The sequence below is a fragment of the Colossoma macropomum genome, unplaced genomic scaffold, assembly GCF_904425465.1.
Source record: "Colossoma macropomum unplaced genomic scaffold, Colossoma_macropomum, whole genome shotgun sequence".
NCBI lineage: Eukaryota > Metazoa > Chordata > Actinopteri > Characiformes > Serrasalmidae > Colossoma > Colossoma macropomum.
In genome coordinates, this window is record NW_023494802.1 from 26,157,133 (window position 1) to 26,181,983 (window position 24,851).

Consider the following 24,851-nt stretch of genomic DNA (forward strand, 5'->3'; position numbering starts at 1 on the left):
ACGATTAATAGCTAATAGGTATGCTCAAATGTCATTGTAAAGATTAATTTCGGCTAATTTAATCGTTCAAATGATATATCAGTTGGGGCCTGGTATGAACTTTAACAGAAAACCTTTTGGAATGATCAACTGGGTACTGTAGAAAGCTCCTCTGTTTAGGTCCCAGTAGTGCCACCAGCTGGTATTTGCTACAGTGCTTCTAATATGTAAACATTCTGTACTGTTTCAGTAACACTCACACAGTTGCAATCTTGATGAACTTCTTGAGCAGTGTGGCTCTCTTCATTAGGTCCTCACATAGGCACAGTTCAGTCACCACCCAATATTGAACTTCATTGAAGCGCCGTACAAACCGCTCAAGGTTAGCTGTGGTAGTGCCTGGAAACTTGTGCCAGCCAAAAATGTAGTAGACCAGCTCAACCTGTGGCAAACAGTGGGAAGAAGTGAGTTTTTTTTATAATGCATTTGGATATTTGCCAGGATTTATAGTGTGTCACATGAAGGCCTAGAATCTCTCTTGGCAAACCATTCTTTCGAAAAGCAAACAGACTTGTTAATTTGTCCTTTCATGACATTGAAAATGAAACTGCATGCCTGTAGGCTCAGATGAATGTTGCAGCAGGCATGTGTTTTTTCAAATGGTCGATAAAGAGCTGTGTATACAGTGAAAAAGGTAATAAATTGAATTTACTTGATAAGATGTGCACATCATTTACACATTAATAAAATACACTCACTGTTACTTTATTAAAAACCCATAACTTTCGCTTGCAATAAGTATGCACTTTAGAAGCATTGCCTACCTTGCAGGTCTTCTATATAGCAGTGACGAACTGTGGCTATTTCAGGAAGGCCTTCAATTCGAGATATAAATGTCAAAACAATAATGCTAACTCCTGCTGCTTCCGTACGGGATTCTAGTAATTTGTTATTGCTAAGTTAACAGTAATTTGCATGAATGGCTGTTGTAGACTAAACAAGATTTGGAGCTTCTAAAAGATATTTCATGTTTTACTTGAAGCTTGTAACAGACACATTAACATATATTTTACTTTGTAGCAGTTTCACAGTGACTCTTTCAGTAGAAAGGCCTGGTCTAGAGTTGCCGATGCTGTTTTCCTTTTCTAACAGCCCTTTCTAGCTGCCCTTCGTATTCACAGTCAGTGATGTATTTTGGACTTCCAGAAGGTTTACAGTGATGTTTTTCTCACTAAACGGGCCATGCCTAATGGAAATCATGTGACATGCTGACATTTCATTACACAAGTGCATAAATGATATTCACTTTTTATGAGGTTTCATAAGGAACAGACAAAAAAAAGTAGTGCTACATTTTAAAAATACTATTTAAATCTATGCATAGAGTGATTTTTTATTCAATGTTTAATGCATTTATTGCACTAAATCTAATTACACAGGCCTAATGCTGCTCTTATTTGTATTAAATGACATTTAAAGATTACTTTTGTGTGACAATGGATGTATGTGACTCTTTTTCCCCTCTTTGTAAGGAAACGTAGTTTCTTAGTGTTCTTTAACTACTGATGACATCAAACTTATTGTGATGTGATAGAATTAATCACAATGACAATAAATGTTGGCATATTGCCTGCCCCATGTCAGTGTCCAGCCAAGGGTGGCTCTGTGGTCGGAAACTGACCATTGATAAAGAACTACATAATGACTACATTCCCCAGCTGTACACCAGTATGGTGGAGCTAATAGGGAAGGTGTTCCAATAAAATGGCCAAAGAGTATATATTACATCAACATAACTACTACTGAAAGTAAGTGAACTGAAAGAACAATTGTGCATCACTTTTTTCAGTGTATTGACTAGCCTGAAAGATGACATGTTTGTCCTCTGCTGCTATGTTCTTCATCAGATAAAGCTGGGGCAGGTGTCTGAGCACAGGCGGTGACAGCAGGCCGCAATGACAGCAACTTGAGCCACATGTATGCGGCAGAAGGCCGCCAGTGATAAATTTTTTTCCCTGACTCATTCTGTCTCTGACGCTCCATGTTTGATAAGTCATGTGTCTCAGGCAGATCGGATACACACTTGAATGACTACTTCTTGCTATGGTTTTGATGTTGGCTCTGCTAAGGTGAAAAAAGGTGATCTGCATGTGCAGCATCTCGTGCTTTGTTACTGATATGATCACAAGTTATCAAGCAGACTAATCAAATCACTCATGTCTAACATACTGTACAAAAATGATGAAACCAGTGTCTTGGAATGCTCACGGCTCAAATCACATAAAGTAATCCACAGAAAATGCTATAAATCCAGGGCAGTTATGTCCGGACCAAGGGCTATTCTGTTCAACCCCAGGCCTCCAACATATTATTATGAATAAAAAAGAAATCTTTTAACACCAGCTAAGCACTTTCACTAATAACTGCTCTAAGTTCTCAAAAGATGTCGAAAAGGAAAGAGTCTTCAGACACTGAGTTCGTGGAAGAGAGAAAAAGGCTTTTTCTTTATTTCAGCATCAAGTGGCACAGGGTCTCGAGAGACCCAACTGCCTAAACAGTGTTCCAAACAACAGTTTATATACCATTTATGGGGGGTTATTTGATATCCCCCGCCTTACTTCTCAAATTTTGATATTAGCTTATTCTCTAATAGGTGCATCTCTTTCAACCGGGTTTTACCAGTCTGCTTTACCTTTCAAGGTAAACTTGTCCCTCTCTTTACTGGGTCAGCAAGTACACACAGGCCTGTCTGTGAACCCTGGGGAGTTCCAGTGTCTAGAATCTCCTACGCAGACAGACTAAGGCCTACCCTTTGTGAGAGAATTAATATTCTCTGTTAGCCAATACTACCTATTTGGTTATTGATTACAACATCTACTATATTTGATTACTGTCTAAGGGAATATTTATTCAAATCTCCATCAGTTACCTCATGCATGGCCGTGAAGAGTTCCCAGTCGTAGTTGGTCAGCTGACTTGCAATGTCCTTGGAGCACATCTGCTCTAGAGTGTCCATGGTGTTCTGCTCTGGACCGAGTTGCTCCTTCAGAGGCGTCTGTCAGACACAAACATATCTGAGAGCCACTCCTACCATGACACTTCAGCACAGGAACAAAATATTGCTCTTCTGAATGTCTTTCCATCATCACTGTTATTTTAATCCCTTTATTTGTCAGGCGTATTGCATGCTAAGGCTTATTATTCAGTAATTACACAGAAAATTATGCAAACTGTAAAGTGACTTATTATTATTGCAGTAAGGAATGGAAGCCTAGTCCTGCAGGTGGGTTCCGGACATTTAAGGGGTTTTAAACCTATATGACTTGGGTTTTTACACAAAAGTGGAACACAACATGTTGGGCATAGTACAATGTATCATCATGTAGAATTGGAGTTTTTGGTGTACTACTGTTTCCTATCCCTGTCTACAGAAGCACAATGCTGTCTTGACTGTTGGATGCACTTCAGCAGTTTTTGAAGTAGCATGTACACATTCAGAATGGAATTCACATCACTCACTTACTATTGTTTTGTTTGTGAGTAAAAATTTGTTTTTTGATCAAAACTTTCTTGCTGAAACCTACAACTTTTTAGCTTTGTTAGATCATGCTTTTTACATATCAAAATAAATGCAACAACAGCATTATGAAATCATGTTATTAAAGGAGAAGAGCAGACAGGCAGGAATAGTGGCTTTCTTTCTTTGGTATAAAAAGATTAATCCACATACTGCTGTGACATATTGATATTACGTAATACTTACTATTTAGCACCTGAATGCAAATATGTATTACTTGACACAAAAATCACGATGACAATAGTAGTCTTGGCTGCAGTTAACCAGAGCACTCCTCTTGCACACTGGAGAGGTTCCTGAGTTAAGAGCCACTCACCAGCTGCTCCACCTGAGAGACAGTGCACAGGAACAGTCGCTCGTTCAGCCCCAGAGACGTGGAGACGGCTGTCGCATCCAGCTTTAGCTGAACTCTCTCTAACAGACAAGAAAGCATACCAATTTTATAGGAATGGCCAGGGGAAAAGTCTTGCAACTAACAATCAGTAACCCTTTTACATTACACTTGTCACTACTGCTACTGCTGACAAGTGTCTACAAAGTTGGCACTGCTTGGGATAAATCAGTACAAGCTATAGAATAATTAATTAAGCCTGCAATCTTACAGATTTCCTCTGCACCCAGAAAGATACTAAAGATTAAAGACCTGAGAGATTCGAGACTTGACCCAGGCATACACTTAGGATCTTAAGACTTGCGATTTAGACTTCCACCTTGGAGACGCAAGACTATTACTTATAACTGTGCCTCAAATATTTGAGACTTGACTCAGACTTGCACCTCAGAGACTAGAGATTTGGCTTGGACTTGCAGCTCAGAGGCTTCAGACTTGACTCAGACTCGAACCTCAGAAACTTGAGACTTGACCTGGACTTGCACCTCAAAGACTTGAGACTTGATTCGGACTTGTACCTCAGACACTAGAAACTTGAGCTGTACTTGCATCTCAGAAACTTGAGACGTGACTCTGACTTCAATAAAGTGAACTGTGGACGTCTCTGCCCCACACTACTTACATTAAACCCTTCAACCCTAAGCTTATTATGCATTTATTAATCTCAAGTTAATTTAGACCACACAATCAGATCTATTGGTATTTTATTATCAGACATAACAACTAGTTTTTCCATACTTGTATAATTTTTGGGACCAGTGGTTACTAAGTAACAATAAATTAGCTTTATTCAAAGCTGGAACTACTTTTTGAAGGAAGAAATTGGCAATATTAAAAACATATATTGTTCACTGGCTTTTTGTGTTACTTTTTTCTTTCTTTGCCAAATAAAAGCAACAGAAAACTTACAAAAGACTTCACAAATTTGTGTTGCAAATCAAATTGTAACTTTCAGCTCATGCCAAACCAAATCACAGCTTGCACCCCAGCTGTGCACCTTATAACACTTTCTCTCTCTGATGTTCTATTCTTCGACTTTTATAAATGATTAAGTAGCTGCTATGATATGAAAAATATTTGTAATAATTAAGTATACGTAATCATTATATTACAAATAGTAATACGCAAGATATGTTATTATGATATATATAATGATATATATAATGATATATATGATATATATATATGATATATATAATGAGACACTGACGTATGGTCCCACATAGAAGTCTTTAGGGTTTAAGGGTTAAATAAAAAATGTTTTGCACAGACACATAAACTCTGCTGCATGACAGAATATCATCCTTACCTCCTGAAGAGTTCATTTTGACCAGTACATGATCTCCCCCTGGATTTACCAGAACAGACATTATGTCTTGCACTGAGGAATTCACAGGCAGCATCAGTGTCACAGCGTTGTGGTCCGGTTTGAAAATTTCATACAGGACTGCAAGCATATTACAAGAGCTGTTTACTGAAATGTTCAAGGCAGTTCCCATATCTGCTTTTTTGAGTGTTTAAGTGAAATTTAAAAGCAGTGTAATTGTTGTTTATCTGGCCAAATGACATGTCCTCATACAAAACCATTAATGATCATTTAGAAAATCCAGACAGACCTTTGTCCTGAGCTCTGATTGATTGACACTTCCCAAGAGGCTCTTCATAAGCAGTGAACCAATCGAATTTCTGATTCGGCTGTAAAATATGAACAATAGGAGAAAAAAAATGTTGACCAGATGTGAGCGGCTGCACTGCTTTTCAACAGCATTCAACAATATGGCAATATGCAAACTTTTATTTTTCAAAGAACTGCCGTGAATGGGACTACAAATCACCAGCTATGCTTCAAAAATAAATCAAAGTTTTCTTTTCTTCTGTCAGTGCTTAACATCTCAGGTCTGACAGATTGATGGGGGCTGGGGGGTGGGGTGTATGAAGTTGTTGTACTTCTCATCAGTGGAATGTGAGGATTGAGATATAGAAGTCAGAGATAGGAACAGGTTGGCCTGAGCGGTATGCAGAAACTATTCAAGGGGATGCCATCAGCTGCAGGCCCCTCTGTGATCTATCCTTGAGCCTTAGAAGTTGTAGTAATCCCAGTCGATAATATAAACATGGTGTATTTCGATATTAATTATTTCTCAGTCATAGTTTATGCAAACAAGTGGAAAACAACTTGTGAACCTTTCTACATGCGCAGACAAACATGGTATGCTTTAAATACCATGCCATACCATGTTTGTCTGCGCATGTAGAAAATGAAATATTTATTATGATTTGATGTTAATGAAAAGTTATTCTCTGCACATACTTTTGCATAAATGTTTTGCAGAATGTAAATGCAATTCCTTGCATATCTCACTATGTGAGTGAATAAGTAATATGTAATTATTATTTTGTATTATACATAGGCATTATAATCTAAGCAAGTGTGATTTACAGAATTTCTTTCAAATAAAGTCATAAGAAAACAACCTTTGCCCAAGTCTCAAATTTTTCATCCTTTCTTGTGGGATTGTGCAAAATTACATGAATTGGTAGTGCTGAAATAACAAACAAATACTAGTTGTCACCATAGACCACATTAAACCACTACTGGCCTATCTGACATCATTTTGGCGCTGTATGTTCATTGCATTCACAACATTATCAGACCACTCATGCTCTGTTTCTTCTTGTTCTCCAGGTTTATCCGGGAAAACGCTAAGCTGTTGACTTTTCCAGTGGCTAGTGCATTTATCATGCCATGTCATAAAGTTCTCATTGAGGCTGTATTGTTTGGACTCTTATCTCTGCAGCTTTCCCAGAGAGGGAATGGAACTCACCTTCGTCAGTGTTTGGCATCCGTTCTCTAGCCTGCAAGGAGAATGGACATGAAAATGTCAACGTGCAGTACAAGGTTATGGAGTGTGTCTAGATGTTGCTGACTTTACAATAGAATGTTTGCATAAAGTATGTGTGAAGGCAGACCAAGGCCAATGATTGACCAGTTTTAAATGACATAGATTAACTAATGGTCTAGACTTGACCGTGACCTTTTTGGCAGTTTTAACCACAGAGACCATGCCATAAAATATAAAACATTTATAAAACATTCCTAACATTTGAGTGAGTAAGTCTGTTACTTACACTCTGTTTTTCCTCCTGTCCCGCAGCTGTTCTTTGAGCATGTTTGAGAGTCTTGAGTCACTCATCACTTCTTCTCTCAGTTTCTGTCCCAGAGCAAAAGAATAAATATGAGTTTGAATATCTTGAATATTACATCCTAATGTGAAAATAATGCTAAGCACCTTGTATAATGCGTTTCGACCCCACAGGTAAAATATATTAAGCGTAGGAGCTACAGAAGCACAGTAGAGGTGTCATTGTCATCACCATCTGACAATCCAATCCTGTTTTTTCATGCTGAACTTCACATGAGAGGAGCAATTTTTAAAAGATCACCTCAGAAACAGAGCACATAGAATGAAACATGCATCTTTAATCAGTCTTCTAAGATAGCTGAAACTGACTTCATAATTAAACTGACAAATCAAAAATACATACCCTCTACCACTTAGAAACTGTGGTTTCTAAATTTTCACATTTTTTCACAAGTACATTTGGGTTCATATGTATAAGAGATTTATTTTGATTTTAATTTGAAGAAAAGTTATTGTTGTGCACAATGTTATGTTTCTGCTAATTACATAACAATTACAAATTACTTGACTGTAAAAACAATACAGCAAAACAATGACAATAACTGCATTAAGGACTAAACTAAAATTTAGTAACTAAGAAACAAACCTCCAGGAACTGCAAGGCCACAGGGTCCTCCTTCAGCAGTGGGCTGCAAAGTGCCACCCACTGACCCACCAGTTTCACAATTTTCTGCTTGGTATTGAGAGCATAGGCAGCCTTCTCCAACTCAGAGCCTTCTGAGGGCTCAGCATGGTAGGTGCAGTGAGGGTTAAGGACATATTCATTTCACATATATGTATACATATCACTCAAAAAAAAAAAAAACAGTTCAAACAAGTTTACGTCATACATCCACTGTAGAATAAAGAGGCTTAGGCCAAGACTAGTAGAACTGTGAAGAGTATTTAGAACCAGTGGAGGCTGATTAAGGTGAATATAAGCAGCAGTAATGAATAGATATTGATGCTGAAGGGCAGGGCAGAGCTGTGCAGAGGGCATGAAGACTTGGTGTGTGAGGAGGAAGTCACTAACACAAGGATCTGAAGTCACAGAGAAAAACACAAACACACGTTTTTATTCAATATAAAGAAGTGTGATCATACATATGTGATAAGATTTTTCTAACCCTAACCCTAACCCTAACTTTGATCTCAATCTTAAAAAAGACATGTTTTGCCCTTTTATTACCAAACACAACGCAAAATGTATGTTTTGTAAAAAGCATTTAATCCAAGGACCATGTTTATGGTCTTGGCAAGGTAGGTTACTCTTGGTTTCTCTGGTTTTCTCTTTTTGTCCTGAATACATAGGAAAACACCCAGGCACATACACACACACTTGCTCACATCTCATTAAAGAGGCCTTGTTTTCCTCTTCAGGCAGTCTGGAAATCACAGGAACATTTGGAGACACCTCACTGTTGTTTTTTAGAACACATTCAAAAACAATAAATAATAGGGATGTTTGGGTCTGTCTCCCTGTCCACTTCCTTTTGCCTAGTGTGTAGAACACTTTGTTTAGCATAACTACTTCTCACAACAGAATTTAGCTGAAATGCAAATTTTAAGTTATATTGTGTACAATTAATCCCTTAACATCCCAGGCTTGTTACATACAAAGGCTTAGTATTCAGTAACTACAGGAACTTCAGTGCAAACCGGCTGAGCTATTCTTAGGTTATAGAAGTGTGTAATAAAACTTTGGGCCTGCTGGTGGGCCCTGGCCATTTAGGAGGTTGAAGAACCATATATAATGTAGCTATACAATAACTACATAATACAAAATTGTCTATTAACCCCACTGAATCGAGCAATCCATTCTGAGAATTTGGTGATGGTCCCTTTAACTAGTTTAAATCTGAATCTAGAGAAATTACGGTGTGTGCACGTCTACGATGCACAGAGTAAAATATATCAGCATGTACAGCTGTGCACTAACATGCAGAAAAATGTTTAAAAAATGCTTAAGTTGGTCCCTGTAGAGGATATGTTAACTTATATTTACTCATTTACCCACAAAATATGCCATTTGACCACATTGTTCAAACTTACTATGTCTCTCCCACTATATAAAAGATGCAAGTGGTTTCCTTTATTATTGTATACACTGTGATTTTTTCCAAGCGAATGCACATGCTGTTTTAGAGCACAGTCAGACAGTGACTGTCAGTCAGAATAGAGAATCAGTCAGAGCTTATTATTGTTTTGTGAATAGCACGCATCAGGCAGGTTTTATCACTACTCTGATAAAACAAAACAATATGACAATAAGCTCTTACTGATCCACAATGTGCTCTGAATCAAGAAACTATGCAAATGTCATACCTATTGGATCACTTCCGTTTGTATCCAGCTTAATAGTCTCCAGGAGATGTTCCAGAATTTTTTCTGGTGTTCCTGACATCACTGTGTATCTGAAAGGCAGAAAGAAAGAGAGTGAGTAAGATAGTTAGAGAGGAAAAGCAGTGCACAATATGCTAAAGCACCAATTCAATTCAGAATTAATTTAATGCTCTTGAATGCAGATAATAGTGGAAAGTCTGACTAATTCATTGCCTTTCCTGCCTTTTACAATCGCCCCAGTTAAGAAGTGCTCTGGTCCTTTGTTTGCTAATAACCATTTAACAGTCAGAGTCATTTTGCACAATAGAAACATTGTTTTATCATCTTCTACTCTGTGGATTAACATGTGAAACATGCAGTCTTCAGGCTTTTGATTGGGCTTTGGGTCTGGCTTTAATGCAGGTGCAGCATGCTCGGATGTGCAGAACAATATGAGTGAGTGTAGAGATGTGGTTTGTTTACTTGCTGCTGCTTCCTGATCCACCCTGAAGGGGCGACTCCTGTCCCGAGCTTTTCTCCAGGACCAGCACCACTTTCCCATGCTCTTCCAAACGAACAGTGTTTGCTTCAACATCCTGCATAATGATACACAACAATGTTGTGGAAACATGCCACAGGATTTCCATCAAAAACATATGCACACTACGGCCCTGCTGATATGTTTTTTGACTAATAAAATCAACTGATATTAAACTAACATTTTTTAACATAAATTACCTCATGGCTTGTTTTTTATATAATGAACACACTGCTCTAATATGAGGAGAATCACTGATTTGTGATAATTTTGTTGATTTTGTGCTCTTACTCTACTTTAACAGTCTGAACTGGCAAAATCAAATGCAAAACACTATCAGATACAAAGAAACCAAGACTGCGCTACAATACCTTTTTTATTTAAGAAAAGTTGACATTTGAGAACTGACAATCAAATTTGACTGTTCACAGTGGACAACTGATAACTGTTATACCGATGCAATTTCAACTAATATAAATCATTTTAAAAGTTTTTAACTAAACCCACTGGTGTCTGTTTATATTTATTTTGTTTTATATATTTATTATGTTTTTAATTCAGTATCAGTTGCAAAAAAATTCTTACGGGTCAGCTGACACTACACACATACACTGATCAGGCATAACATTATGACCACCTCCTTGTTTCTACACTCATTGTCCATTTTATCAGCTCCACTTACTATACAGGTGCACTTTGTAGTTCTACAATTACAGACTGTAGTCCATCTGTTTCTCTGCATATGTTGTTAGCCCCCTTTTACCCTGTTCTTCAGTGGTCAGGACCCCCATGGACCCTCACAGAGCAGGTACTATTTGGGTGGTGGATCATTCTCAGCACTGCAGTAACACTGACGTGGTGGTGGTGTATTAGTGTGTGTTGTGCTGGTATGAGTGGATCAGACACAACAGTGCTGCTGGAGTTTTTAAACACTGTGTCCACTCACTGTCCACTCTACTGGACGCACCTGTGTTGTTGGTCCAGCCTGATGTAAAGTCAGAGATGATAGCTTATCTGCTGCTGCACAGTTTGTGTTGGTCATCCTCTAGTCCTTCATTGGTGGTCACAGGACGCTGCCCACAGGACGCTGTTGACTGGATATTTTTGGTTAATGGACTGTTCTCGGTCCAGCAGTGGCACTGAGGTGTTTGAAAACTCCAGCAGCACTGCTATGTCTGATCCACTCGTACCAGCTCAACATACACTAACACACCACCTACAACATACACTAACAACACCGTCAGTGTTACTGCAGTGCTGAGAATGATCCACCACCCAAATAGTACCTGCTCTGTGAGGGTCCATGGGGGTCCTGACCACTGAAGAACAGGGTAAAAGGGGGCTAACAATGTATGCAGAGAAACAGATGGACTACAGTCTGTAATTGTAGAACTATAAAGTGCACCTATATAGTAAGTGGAGCTGATAAAATGGACAATGAGCAAAGAAACAAGGAGGTGGTCATAATGTTCTGCCTGATCAGTTCATGCCAATACTATACTGTGCAATGTAAATACAGCAATGCAAAATACATTCTACACTTATTAATTTGCAGTCAAAATGTCCATTAAGTAGAAAATATTCAGCAAATATTTCTGAGGAGATTTGATATAACAATCTACTTATATAAAACTAGAGCCCAAAAATGATTAAAAGATGCAAAGAAACAACTGTGCAAGACCTAGTAGGCCAACAAAACTGTGACTATCAGATAAACAGTACTTAACCCCCTAAAAGGCCCACAAGCAGGCCAAAATTTTTACACACTTCTGTAACCCATGAACAGCTCAGCCAGTTTTCATCAACGTCCCTGTAGTTACTGAATAATAAGCCTTAGTATGTACTAAGCCTGAGACTTTAAGGGGTTAAAGCATTCATCTTTAAGGAACAGGAAAAAATCAATATTCAATCTTGCTGCAGATGTGAAAAAATTCATAGATTTTCTGTCATCCTTTCACTGTGAGAAAACAACTCAACGCTATGTGCTGAAAGGATGTGCAGCTGTCAAGAAGTTGTTGCTGAGAAAAGGAAAAAAGATGCAAACCAAACAAAGAAGCTGCTGGTGTTTTCAGAACTACTGGCTGGCCACCCCATAGTCCAGACCTCACCATCACTGAGTGTGTTTGGGATTCCTTGGATGCAGAAAGCACAACCAAGGTCTAAGACAGAACTTCGTAGGAAAAATTTTGCTGCAAATGTCTTTGAAAAACTGAAAGCAAATCTCCTGAAAAGAATGTAAGCTGTATTAAAGATAAAGACAAAGACAAACTAAATGCTAAAAAAATTATACTATATTTAGTTCTTGAGGCCGCTGTGTTTTTCCTGTTGCTAAAAAGATTCAATATATATTTAATGGCCATTTTCACTGGAATTAAATAAATGAAGAGTGGTCTCTGACTTTTGCATAGTACTTTATCTTGACAAATGCACATGCACACAACGACTTTTGCATTTTACCTTCAGTATTCGAATGAAGTCTTGCTTGTCTACTCTGAGGAAGTGACAGTTGTCCTCTCTCAGTATGATAGTAGCAGCGCGGGGAGCATCGTTTACCAAGGCAAGCTGGCCAAAGTCATCTCCTTCATGCAGGGTAGTCACCAAGCCCTGTCAAATAACACGCACACGCACACACACACACACACACACACACACACAAACAAACAATAAGGTTTCCTTCACTTTTCCTTGTAGGAGGCACACTTTGGAAATATTTTTAGAACAATGCAGAGGCCTATAATCAGACTTAAATGACCACTGTATTAATAGTGGTCATTCAGATGCTTTTACCTTGCCATGTGTGATGACATTAACAGACCCCTTCCAGATGATGTACCAGGATGTGCCTTTGTCTCCCTGGCTGAACACTGTGAAATAATAGCATATGGAGTGGGAACCTCATCAGCTGTGTACTTCCTCACATACACACACACACACACACACATGCACAAGCACACACACATGCACAAGCACACATAAATACTTACTGGCCACTTTGTCCTCTACACGTACCATATACTATCTGCACCTGATAAACTGATGCAACACAACACCTACTAACATGCCACAACTGAAATAATATCTGGTCAGCAGTGGTCCTATGATGGTCCTTTTCCATTGATAGACAAGGGGAGAGTGGCTGATTGTGCAGCAACAAATGGGCTACAGTCAGTAGCTATATATCTTCAAAGTGCACTTACAGTCACATTTGTTAATTGCAACACATTCTCTTCAATTAACACATTTCCACGTGTTACCAAATTCTCTATAGGGAACAAACTTAAATATGCCATTTTCTGCACAATTTCTTTTTATTTTATGAGTTTAACATATTGGGAAAAAATATTAAATGTGCCATAACTTTTGTACTGTTTACATTTTTAATATTTGTCCTCCAATATGTTTAATTCAGCAAATAAAGAGTAATTGTTCATTAACATGTGCAGAAGTGGGGTCTCTGAGAACGTGTACTTTTTATTTTTACTTAGTGATTTAAAAACATATAATTTGCCCAAACTTTTTCATATAACTAGCACTCAAAATTTTGGAATTGTAATAAATTAAAAACAAAGTTGCAGATAAGCGCATGAAATTATTCTATTATGAATTAATTCAACTGATGAGTAGGAAGCTGGGGAAAAAGAAGGAATGTTAGATGTGTCCAGAATGATGAATGATGAAAGGTGATTCCTTAATGGCTCAGAAAGCTTCAGAATTCAGAATGATGTTATACTAAATATAACATCCAGAATTCCTCACATTTGAAATATGGTGATCAAATCTCGGCGCAGTGGGTAGCGCTGTCGCCTCACAGCAAAAATGGCCTGGGTTCGATTCCCGGCCGGGCAACCAGAGTCATTTCTGTGTGGAGTTTGCCTGTTCTCCCCGTGTCTGCGTGGGTTTCCTCCGGGTACTCCGGTTTCCTCCCACAGTCCAAAGACATGCAGTCAGGCCAATTGGACATGCTAAATTGCCCCTAGGAGTGAGTGAATGTGTGTGTCTGTATGTCTGCCCTGCGATGGACTGGCGACCTGTCCAGGGTGTATCCTGCCTTCCGCCCAATGACAGCTGGGATAGGCTCCAGCACCCCACCGCGACCCAGAAGGATAAGCGGTTTAGATGATGGATGGATGGATGGATGGATGGATGATCAAATCTCAGACAGATCATTTGTCCAGAAATATTACTATACTATAACTATACTTTAAACAAATAATTCAAAAGTAGTATTTAATAACTTTTTGGTGTTACCCAAAACTTATATTGAATAGATCATATTGAAAGACCTTCTGTTTTTTCAAGCTAATAAAATTTGAAACTACACTGTATAAGTTATTACTGAAGAAAAAAACAGCAATTATTAAGATAACAAATGATTCCAAACATTTGAGTGCTAGTGTAAACTTTTCTGGGATGCACCTGATTAAATGGCCAATGAGTGTAGGTAAGTGGACCCTATGGACTACCAATTATGTGTAAACGCAGTGTTTTCTGTTTTACATTTACAATTACAAGGCAGTCAACGCTGTCTATTCTCTGCTAGGTTTGGACTTTTGGAGTTCCTCTGGGAGAGAGTTTATTGGCCCTGATTAAATAATAACCTTTATGATCTTCAGACCACAAAGTGGAGTGTGTAATGATGTGATTACAGCTTCTATTACATCACCACAGCAGCTGGAAAGCCTGTACTTCTTATTCATCACTGCTGACTGCAATAAAGGGCATGAGAGTTATGAAATAACCTTGATGCATCTCCTTTACGTCACTACTTTGTTTCTATGTTTTCTTGTATTTATGCACAGGCACTGATGCTGTCATGTCATTAGCACTATTCTGTGCTCTCGCCCACTGCTGTTGAAATGTCAGCCTTGCTTTCGCACTCACACACTGTGCCCGCCTTGGCATGGGACTCGAACACCAGCACTGCAGCCAGTTCCTTTCGCACCTACAGCCATGGAGAAAGAGGAAAACAGAGTAAGGGATGAATGGAGAGATACGGTGGGAAAGCAAAAGGTAATGGGACAGGAAGTGATTACTCACGGAGGTGGACAGGTGGGCCACAGCCTTGACGTGCAGCAGCTCCTCGTAGATGACCTCCACATCTTCTGCTGACCTCTGGCTTGGACTGATTACGGCACACAAAGCACATAGCGCAAACTGTTAGAGTTTACTATAAAGCATTTACATATAAAATACACAGGATTACAATATGCAGGACTTGGGTAAGACAGAAGAAGATATCTACAGAATATACTGCAGATAACCCTTGCAAGCCACTTGCTAAAATACACAATACGTCAAAATTTTTGTAGACACCTGCTCATCCAGCGTTGCCTCTAAAATAAAGGGCATAAATAAGGAGTTTGTTCCCCGTTTGGTGCAGTAACAGGCTCTACTCATCCAGGAAGACTTTACACTAGGTGTTGGAACATTGTTGTGAGGATTTGATCGCATTCACCCAGAAGAGCATTAGTGTGGTCAAGTACTGATGTTGGATGATTAGTTCTGGATCACAAATACCACTCCAACTCATTTCCAAGGTATTGGATGGTGCTCCATCACTCTAAAAAATGCAGCTTCACTGCTTTACAGCCCAATACTGAGGCACTTTATATCCTTCTAGCCAATGCCTGGCATTGGGCATGGTGACCTTAGCAATGCTTTCCAAAGAAGATTATACAAAATATGGAGATTATTCAAGCAATCGGACATCTAATGAGCTATGGCTGCACCTTAAAGTAACTGAAATCACTAATTAGAAGGGGTATCTGGATACTTTTGGACATATAGTGTATGTGAATTTACTTTGACAATCTATTTACTTTGACAAAAAAATCTCGATGGTCAACAGAGAGTCAAACTGATCTAGTGCTGATTTAGGATCAGATTCTTCTCTTATTTACTCAGATTTTACTGAAAGGAACAGACGGCAGATCAGCACTCCTACTCTGAAAAGCTATATGAATACAGGCCCAGATCTCTTTAAACTTTGAAGGTTTTATAAAAAATATCTATAATAATAATATAAATAACAATAATAACGGCTATAATAGCAATAATAGTAATTACAATACTAATTATTATTGCAGTGTTGTTTTGTTTTGTTATTATTATTGTTACTATTATAAATTTATTCAATGTTTTGATATTGTATCATTTTGTTATCTTCCGAATAGTGGAAAATGTTATCATATAAATTTTGATTTATATCACCCACTCCTACTAGTATCATGCTAAATGATGGGGGAGAGGGAGGGCCATTCTACCCACCCAGAGATAGCAAGGTCAACTATGCTTGGACTCCTGGCATGAATGGCTGTGGCATCGCCAGGAATCAAATTCACAGTTTGTGTTCCAGTTCACATATCATATTAGAAAATTTGTCACATGTACTTTTACACTAGACAAAGCTAGGCAACCCTAAAGATTACAAAATTGCATATATATATATATATATATATATATATATATATATATATATATATATATATATATATATATACTAATGGTAGATAACCTATGTTGAAATAAAATAGACAGTAAGATATACTGAAATAGCTATTGCTTACTATCACAGCAATTTTCAATATTGTTAATGCAACCCCTGTGGCCAAGTGTAACTTCATGCAAGTCTGAGCAAACAAGTTATAAAGCATGGGAAGAAGAAGCTTTTATTTTTCTGTACACATTATTATGTTTAAATTGTAATTGTATTGTTCCTAAAGCCTAAAAATTATTCAAACTGACCCATAAACCTCCATATTTGCTTTCTGGTTCTTACCATTTGCGAAGTATCATATTCAGGAGAGCATCAGGACCCATTTGGACCAGTAGTGCCAGACCTTCTTGAAGCTCATCTTCTTTTGAGTCCTTCTCATTGTTTGTATGATTCAGGTCAAACTCCGTCTCCATGAATCGGTAAAACTGGGTGTCTTTGTCATGGAAGTTCAACTCCTGCTTCACTATACAGAGAAAAGTAGGCATTTTAAAACGTCCAAAACACGTTGTCTTTTGAATGCAGGCCATCATTTCTTTAGGTCATAAAAAAAAAAGACATCAGACACTAGACATCATTTGATAGTTACCATGAACAAGGATGCCTTCATCCACTAAAACCTGCCACATCCCAACTACCTGACTGCGGGACTGGAAACAGTTATTCAGCTTCATCAGCCAATCAACAAGCTCCTTCCCACTGCAGCACTGTCTACATCACATAGAACAACAAACAGGATTTAGTCCCACTTAGTCCTGTACAAAGCCATCTTTTTTGACTATAGTAATTTACCTTTGTTTCCCCATTAATGAAGGAACATTCCAGCACTTAACTCAGTCTCTATCAGCTGCATCTATAGCATATAGTCAAGTATAGTTTAGTTTCCTAAATGGCTTTTGGCTTGGATGTACAGTTCTGTTATATAAAAATGTGAAGGTTATTCCCACGTATGTATATGATTTACAAAAATAGTTCTTTAAAGAAACATCCACTTAACAGGTTCAGTAGGGAACTGACCTATGGTTCTTCTATGGCATCACTACAAACAACACTTTCTTTTTAAGTAGTGTAGGAAAACTGAATGTAATCAGAACTGCTTGTTGTTAAAAAGACAAAACTACATAAGAAAAGCTTTGATAAGATATTCTGTCATGTCTGTCCTATCTTCAGACCAGTATTGTTTGAGTGCATGGTTGAACTTTCAGATTTGCAGTAGTGTTACATATTTCACATATAAATTCACCCAATTCAGCCATTGCCCAATAGCTGCTATTATAAGCAAACTTCAAGAGTATGTGTTTTTTTTTCTTCTTTTCTAAGTACAGGGAAACACCTTGAAATTATTGTCTGTGGTAATCAACCGTACAATACATGACGTAATTAACAGAAATTAGGTCAAAAAACATTGCCGTATACCTCCAAAGTGATTTTTTTTCAATTCACAGTGCTACTCATAATTGACAGGTACCTGTAGGTTTTGAGGTGATGTTTCCTGTCTCTGATCAGGCCTGGATTTCTTTCAATCAGTGCACCATATACCACCCTGGCTGCCTTTAAGATTCGATCAGACAAGAACTAAAGAGGAAAACAGAAAACAAAGTTTTTTTGTTTTATGGTTTATAATGCATGTTTCAAAATACAGATTTCAGTTACATTCCATCATAGTTCAGTGCACAATTACCCTCATAGTCAGATGCCTGTGTAAGTGGTATAGCTAGCATTTTTGGCTGCATTGGGCAAAACTCTATGTTTGTTTTTTCTAAAGTGTGATTACACTGCATGGTTGCAATATGCTGTAGATTTAATTGATTTTATTTCACATTTAATTTATATTATGTTGCCCTTTTCCCCCTTTTACCACCTGAACAGGGCTCTTAAATGTGTGTTTAGTCAAGCTCAGAGTATGTAAATGCATGACTTGGAAAGTGGATAACAGGGCTGTTATTTACAAGTAATGAGTGTGATGAGGAAATGGTGAGGATATCACAACGAGAAGACTGAGAGGAGTAAAAAGAATAGTTTATTCTTTAAAGAGCTCATATCATCAAAAACGCATCATAAAAAAAACTCATTATAATTTAGTATGGAAACATGTACCATTAGGTCTCCAGTGTATATACTACATATACACTTACCAACAACTTTATTAGGAACACCTGTACACCTACCTAGTCATGCAATTATCTAATCAGCCAATCATGTGGCAACAGTGCAGTGCATAAAATCATGCAGAATACAGGCCAGCAGCTTCAGATAAAGCTTACATGAACTATCAGAATGGGGAAAAATGTGATCTCAGTGATTTTGACTGTGGCATGATTGTTGGTGTCAGACAGGGTGGTCTGAGTATTTCTATAACTGCTGATCTCCCAGGAGTTTCATGCAGAACATTCTCTAAAGTAAAAAAACATACAGTGAGTGGCAGTTCTGCAGATAGAAACACCTTGTTGATGAGAGAGGTCAACGAAGAATGGCCAGACTGGTTTGAGCTAACAGGCTATGGTAATTCAGACAACCATTCTGCACAACTGAAGTGAGCAGAAAAGGTTCTGGGCTGACACATCAAACCTTGAGGAAGACAGGCTGCAACAGCAGAAGAACATGTCAGGTTCCAAATCTGTCAGCCAAGAACAGAAAGCTGAGGCTGCAGTGGGCACAGGCTCACCAAAACTGGACATTTGAAGTCTGGAAAAATGTAGCCTGATCTGATGAATCTAGATTTTTGCTGATGCACAGGTTTCATGAACATGACAACTGTTGTTCAGTGGCCTTCTCAGTTACCAAATCTGAATCCAGCAGAACACCTGTTGGGATGTGGTAGAACAGGAGATTCACAGCATGAAAGTGCACCTGTAAAATCTGCAGACATAGCATGATGCAATCATATACTGGAATCTCAACGGAATTTTTCCAACATGTTGTGGAATCCCCAACATGAAGAACTGAGGCTGTTTTGAGAGCAAAGGGAGGCCCTACCAGGTATTAATAAAGTGTTCCTTATAAACTGCTCATTAGGTGTACAGTAATGAGGCTGCAAAAACATGAATGATGTCACAAAAAACATTGCTTATATCCACTTTTTCAACCTAAAGCAGTTTAGCTCCACCCATTTTTATTGAAGTTTTAAGGAGTGCTTTTTGAATGAGGCACAATACAGGACATCCAATCAGAACAGAGGTCAATTTCCATATACATCAGTCTTAATGGTACAGTAGCCAAAAAAGCCTATTTAATTCCAAGGGATGAAGAGAGGTTAGAAAATTAAATAAATAAAATTAATTACCCAAATTTGTAAAAACACAGAGGGAAAAAAAAATAAAATGCAAGAAAAATGTAAGACATGGGTCCTTAAATTTACAACTACAATCTGAAAAAAATGCCACAGGGAGAGAGACAATAGTCCAGACCTGGCAGCCAGTTCCTCAGCTCTGTGCATCCTGTGCTGGTGAGTGTGTGCGTGTGTGTTTGTTGTGTGGGTGACTGGCTGGTGAGAATGTGTCATACACATACACTGCTCCACTCTCGCTCTCCCACACCTCCTCTGCGGAGGCTGAGGAGAACTCTGCGCGTCCTTAATGCTGAATACTACCTCTCACCTCGTCCCCCTGTTGTGCTCCAGCGCGGTACATTTCTCAGCCCTTCTGTTTCCACCACACTCCCGCTTTCATCCAGTCTTTCTTCTAACCCATGCTCTTCATCCTCATCATCTTGCTACTACCTCTCCCCCAACCTGCCCATGGTCTAGCATAAGTTCCTCTTTGTCTTTTCTCTTTTCTCAAACTGTACCTCCTCAAAATACATCTGCTCTTTCTTCCCTCCCTCTTTTCAAGTTCTGTGTTGGCTTAAGATCAGCCAAGATTTTTATTTTTTTTTTTTTTACAGAAAATTCTGACATGGTTTTGCCCATTAACTTTGGACAACTTCAATAACTGTCATATTCAGGATTGTTGTTCCCTTTTTTGTTTTATTGCACTTTTATTTTCTGTAATTTTTGTGAAATTTTGTCGCAGCACTGAACTGCGTTGTAAGCATGAATATGTAGTAATCAGAGCTTCATTAGAAGGATGGAAATTTAGTTTCTGTGCCCCTTTGAACACAAAGATGTAACAGCAATGATATATTTAGTCTTCGATCTCACCTTGCAGATCTCTCTTAGTCTATACAGGTACGAGTGAATTTATATGGTTTGGAAGCTGTGAATATAATATATTGTCACTGTTGGAACAAAATCTTATATCTTGAAACTGGTAACTTTACAGAAGGAAGGAAAAAAAACAGTCCTGAGTCATTTATCATGAAATATTCACATAGTGTGAAGGGTAACTGGAATTTTCAATTTCTGAAAAAAGTAAAACACAACAAAAATGGAGATACAAGGTATGAGTTTGAAAAAGTGTTTGCCCCCTTCCTGATTTCTTATTCTTTTGCATGTTTGTCACACTTAAATGTTTCAGATCACCAAACAAATTTAAATATTAGACAAAGATAACACAAGTAAACACATAATGCAGTTTATAAATGAAGATCTTTATTATTAAGGGAAAAAGAAATCTAAACCTACAGGGCCCTGTGTGAAAAAGTGATTGCCCCCTAAAGCTAATAACTAGTTGGGCCACCCTTAGCAGCAACAACTGCAATCAATCATTTGCAATAACTGGCAATGAGTCTTTTACAGCACTGCGGAGGAGTTTTGGCCCACTCATCTTTGCAGAATTGTTGTAATTCAGCCACATTGGAGGGTTTCCGAGCATGAACCGCCTTTTTAAGGTCATGCCACAGCATCTCAATCAGATTCAGGTCAGGACTTTGACTAGGCCACTCAAGTCTTAATTTTGTTTTTCTTAAGCCATTCAGAGGTGGACTTGCTGGTGTGTTTTGTATCATTGTTCTGCTGCAGAACCAAAGTGCGCTTCAGCTTGAGGTCATGAACAGATGGCCGGACATTCTCTTTCAGGATTTTTTGGTAGATAGCAGAATTCATGGTTCCATTTACCACAGCAAGTCTTCCAGGTCCTGAAGCAGCAAAACAGCCCCAGACCATCACACTACCACCACCGTATTTTGTAATGGGTGTAATGGGACAGACACCTTCCAAAAAGTTCAACTTTTGTCTTGTCAGTCCACAGAGCATTCTCCCAAAAGTCTTGGGGATCATTAAGATGTTTTCTGGCAAAACTGAGACGAGCCTTTATGTTCTTTTTGCTCAGCAGTGTTTTTTGTCTTGGAACTCTGCCATGCAGGCCATTTTTGCCCAGTCTCTTTTTTATGGTGGAGTCATGAACCCTGACCTTAACTGAGGCAAGTGAGGCCTGCAGTTCTTTGGATGTTTTTGTGTGGTCTTTTGTGACCTCTTGGATGAGTCGTCGCTGCGCTCTTGGGGTAATTTAGAAAAGCTTTAGAAATGGCTTTATAACATTTTCCAGACTGATAGATCTCAATTACTTTGTTTCTCATTTGTTCCTGAATATCTTTGGATCGCAGCATGATGTCTAGCTCTTTTAGGACCTTTTGGTCTGCTTTACTTTGTCAGGCAGGTCCACTGTGTATATATATATATATATATATATATATATATATATATATATGTGTATATAATGATGTAGGTAACAGTATGTCATATAGTGTTAGAAAACATAAAAAGGTCTGCTTGAGATTTTTTGAAAACCATGTTTGATAATTTAGGTATTATATATATATAATATATATATAATATATATATAATGCTAATTGGTGTGGTATAAGCTTTTATTACATGTTAGCTAGGTTAGCCTTGTAGTCTTTCAGTTTACATCAGACCTCTCTGAATGACTTTGTTTACATCTGAACGATGCAATGCAGAAATTTGGTGGGAATCCCCTTTAAGGGTAATTTGTTGTTTTGTCTCTATCATTCTCAGCCCATCTCCCTCAGCCTCTGATGGCCCATCCCGCTCCAGCACCCAAACAGATTGACCTCATTGAGGGAAGCTGCAGTGCATGCAGCTAACAGAGCGTGCCATCTTTGTTGCTATGGTGCCCTAATGTTTCTCTGTATGCCTGGCAGGCCACATTCACTGATCATGAGATATAAGACAAACCGTAATACAGTGCACTCTAAGAATAAAGAAGAGCTTCATAAAGCGTGGGATATTAAAATGAAGAACTGAGATTAAAAACAAAGCCATCATATAAAAAAAGTCAGTACTGAATTTACATTTCTTAATTATTTATCTTTATCTTTATTTATCTTTCCCATCTATACCATTAGCTCTTTCTTTCTCTCTCTCTCTCTCTCTCTCTCTCTCTCTCTCACATGTATCTTACCATTTTTACATACATTTATTGGACAGTCCTCTACTCTGGCTCTCCTCAGAGGCCTCTGGACTGGTCAGTTCCTCATGATGATGTAACTGGCTTCTGACCCATGAAGGAATGGCTGACCTCTGTCTAATCAGTCCAAAGTGAGGCGGCCTCCACTTGGCCTCAGTTCCCATGCAACGGTACCCAACATGTAAACATGTAAAACAATATAATGCATATCTGTGAAGCAATAGTTGTCAAAGTAAATCAAATGTCCCAGTCAGTCAACCAAATGTAGTCAATGAGCCAGGACAAGCCTGTTCTCCCAAGTTTGATTCTTTAGTCTGGACAAAAGGTTCAGACTTCGATTCAGACTTCAAACTTTAATTAAGACAGACTACTTCTTTTTTTTGGATTATATCACATGATTTTATTCATATTTTATAGACAACAGCATGTCTTAACTTAAGCAGGTCTATTGGAGATCGCTTAAATGCTTAATTGCAGAGAAACTTGCCAAGTGAGAATTGCATACAACAGTGGTGAAAAAAACATGTGTTTATAATGCTCTCTAAAAGCTACTTCATAGAAAATTTATATACAAAGTGGTTAGAGATATGCTGTCTGATTCCTGAGACATTTTGTTATGAGAGTTTGACCCAAAGTGTATTTTAAAAATCTATGCAGGGTATTATAAGAAAAAGTAGTACCCAAAAAAAAACCTTTCAGATTCTTTTGAGATTTACTGCAATTTTAACATTATCAACATTACAAAAAATTAAAAGACTCACATAGGTTCGCTGGTTATTTTGGATAGTAAACGAAATGGCTGTATTTGCACAGACAATGGTTCCTATCCTGGCTCCTATCATCACCACTGTAAAGAAATCAATGAACCATTTCACATCAAACTACTCTGAATCACTTTGTTTATATCTCAATAATTGAATTTTTCTAATTCGGTGGAATTCGGTGGAATTTCTTTTTTTTAACAACTTGATATGGTTTGATAATTATGGAATTATCAAACACCAACACCAACTGCCAGTGTTAACCTTTAGCATCATAGCTAACATAACTATAAATGGTGTAAAAAGTTAACTACTGTAGTGTAACTACTTGCTCCACAATGTTAGACATAATTCACAACATATCTGAGGCATATATTTTAGTAACAGTAATTAGTATAGGGAAATATTATAATGCCCTTATGCTTATCAAGCCTTAACAAGCCAGAATTTGATAATTAGCTGACTGCTCATTACCTCCTTATGTAGCAGTAACTAGGGTGATTTAAGCATTTTACAGTGCACTTATTATGCTTTTATTAAGCATTATCAAGCCAGAGCTTGGTAATTAACTGGCTGCCGATTACTGTGTAATTTGGCAATAACAAGAGAGAATTAACCTTTTTTTTTGGAGCAATGTTATTTGTATATTACACATTATAATCTTTTGCATGTTAGATTACATTATTATGTCTTTATTAAGGCTTATTAAGCCAATAGTTGGTAACTAACTTATCAAGCTAATAACTACTAATTGAGTGCTTATTTCTACATTACTACCGTTTCTAGTTTAAAATGTGTTTCCACTGGTCTCAAGAAAAACTTTCTACCCCAAGAACAAGAAAAGACAGGGACCATTAATATGTGGTACTGAGACTATGTACTACAACACTGTACATTAAACAGATAAAAGTGGTGTGGAAAATGCCTACTTTACCGTAGTTGCTGTTTTCTGATGTAGTAAGTAGTAAACCGTTTGGTAATTTCCAACTACTGCTTTGTTAAGGCTTAATAAGCGCATTACATGGGCATTATAATGTTCCCTTTAGTGAAGTAATACCTACACTTCTTTTTCCCACTTATTTTCTTCCATCTTGACATCATATGATGTTATTCTGATGGTATATTACTATCGTCAGCGGACTGTTCAGTTCCCACCAGCTGTGGCGTGTGTAGACACTGCGTCTACAGACCCGGAGCATGTAAATCTCTCTCCTGTCATCTCCAATCTGTGGCCTGGTCCCACGGTAAGGCAGAAATTAGATGTCAGACACAGGGCCATGGCTATTCTTACTCAGTCTCA

At 38.1% G+C, this 24,851-nt stretch overlaps 1 protein-coding gene across 3 annotated transcripts in view; it reads right to left on the reverse strand.

Annotated features, from left to right (window-relative positions):
* The window catches only part of rapgef3 (Rap guanine nucleotide exchange factor (GEF) 3), a 62,143-nt gene that overhangs the window by 10,032 nt on the left and 27,260 nt on the right, over window positions 1-24,851 (reverse strand). For all 3 annotated transcript variants that reach the window (XM_036591704.1, XM_036591706.1, XM_036591705.1), the window contains 18 exons: window positions 17,951-18,057; window positions 17,072-17,193; window positions 16,768-16,948; window positions 15,027-15,111; window positions 14,871-14,931; window positions 12,777-12,853; window positions 12,447-12,593; window positions 9,935-10,047; window positions 9,455-9,543; window positions 8,092-8,170; window positions 7,737-7,887; window positions 7,077-7,159; window positions 6,773-6,803; window positions 5,564-5,642; window positions 5,257-5,394; window positions 3,873-3,970; window positions 2,909-3,034; window positions 240-421 (listed from right to left, as the gene is read on the reverse strand). In XM_036591704.1, coding sequence (XP_036447597.1) covers window positions 240-421; window positions 2,909-3,034; window positions 3,873-3,970; window positions 5,257-5,394; window positions 5,564-5,642; window positions 6,773-6,803; window positions 7,077-7,159; window positions 7,737-7,887; window positions 8,092-8,170; window positions 9,455-9,543; window positions 9,935-10,047; window positions 12,447-12,593; window positions 12,777-12,853; window positions 14,871-14,931; window positions 15,027-15,111; window positions 16,768-16,948; window positions 17,072-17,193; window positions 17,951-18,057 — 1,949 coding nt within the window. The remainder of the gene's footprint in view (window positions 1-239; window positions 422-2,908; window positions 3,035-3,872; window positions 3,971-5,256; window positions 5,395-5,563; window positions 5,643-6,772; window positions 6,804-7,076; window positions 7,160-7,736; window positions 7,888-8,091; window positions 8,171-9,454; window positions 9,544-9,934; window positions 10,048-12,446; window positions 12,594-12,776; window positions 12,854-14,870; window positions 14,932-15,026; window positions 15,112-16,767; window positions 16,949-17,071; window positions 17,194-17,950; window positions 18,058-24,851) is intronic.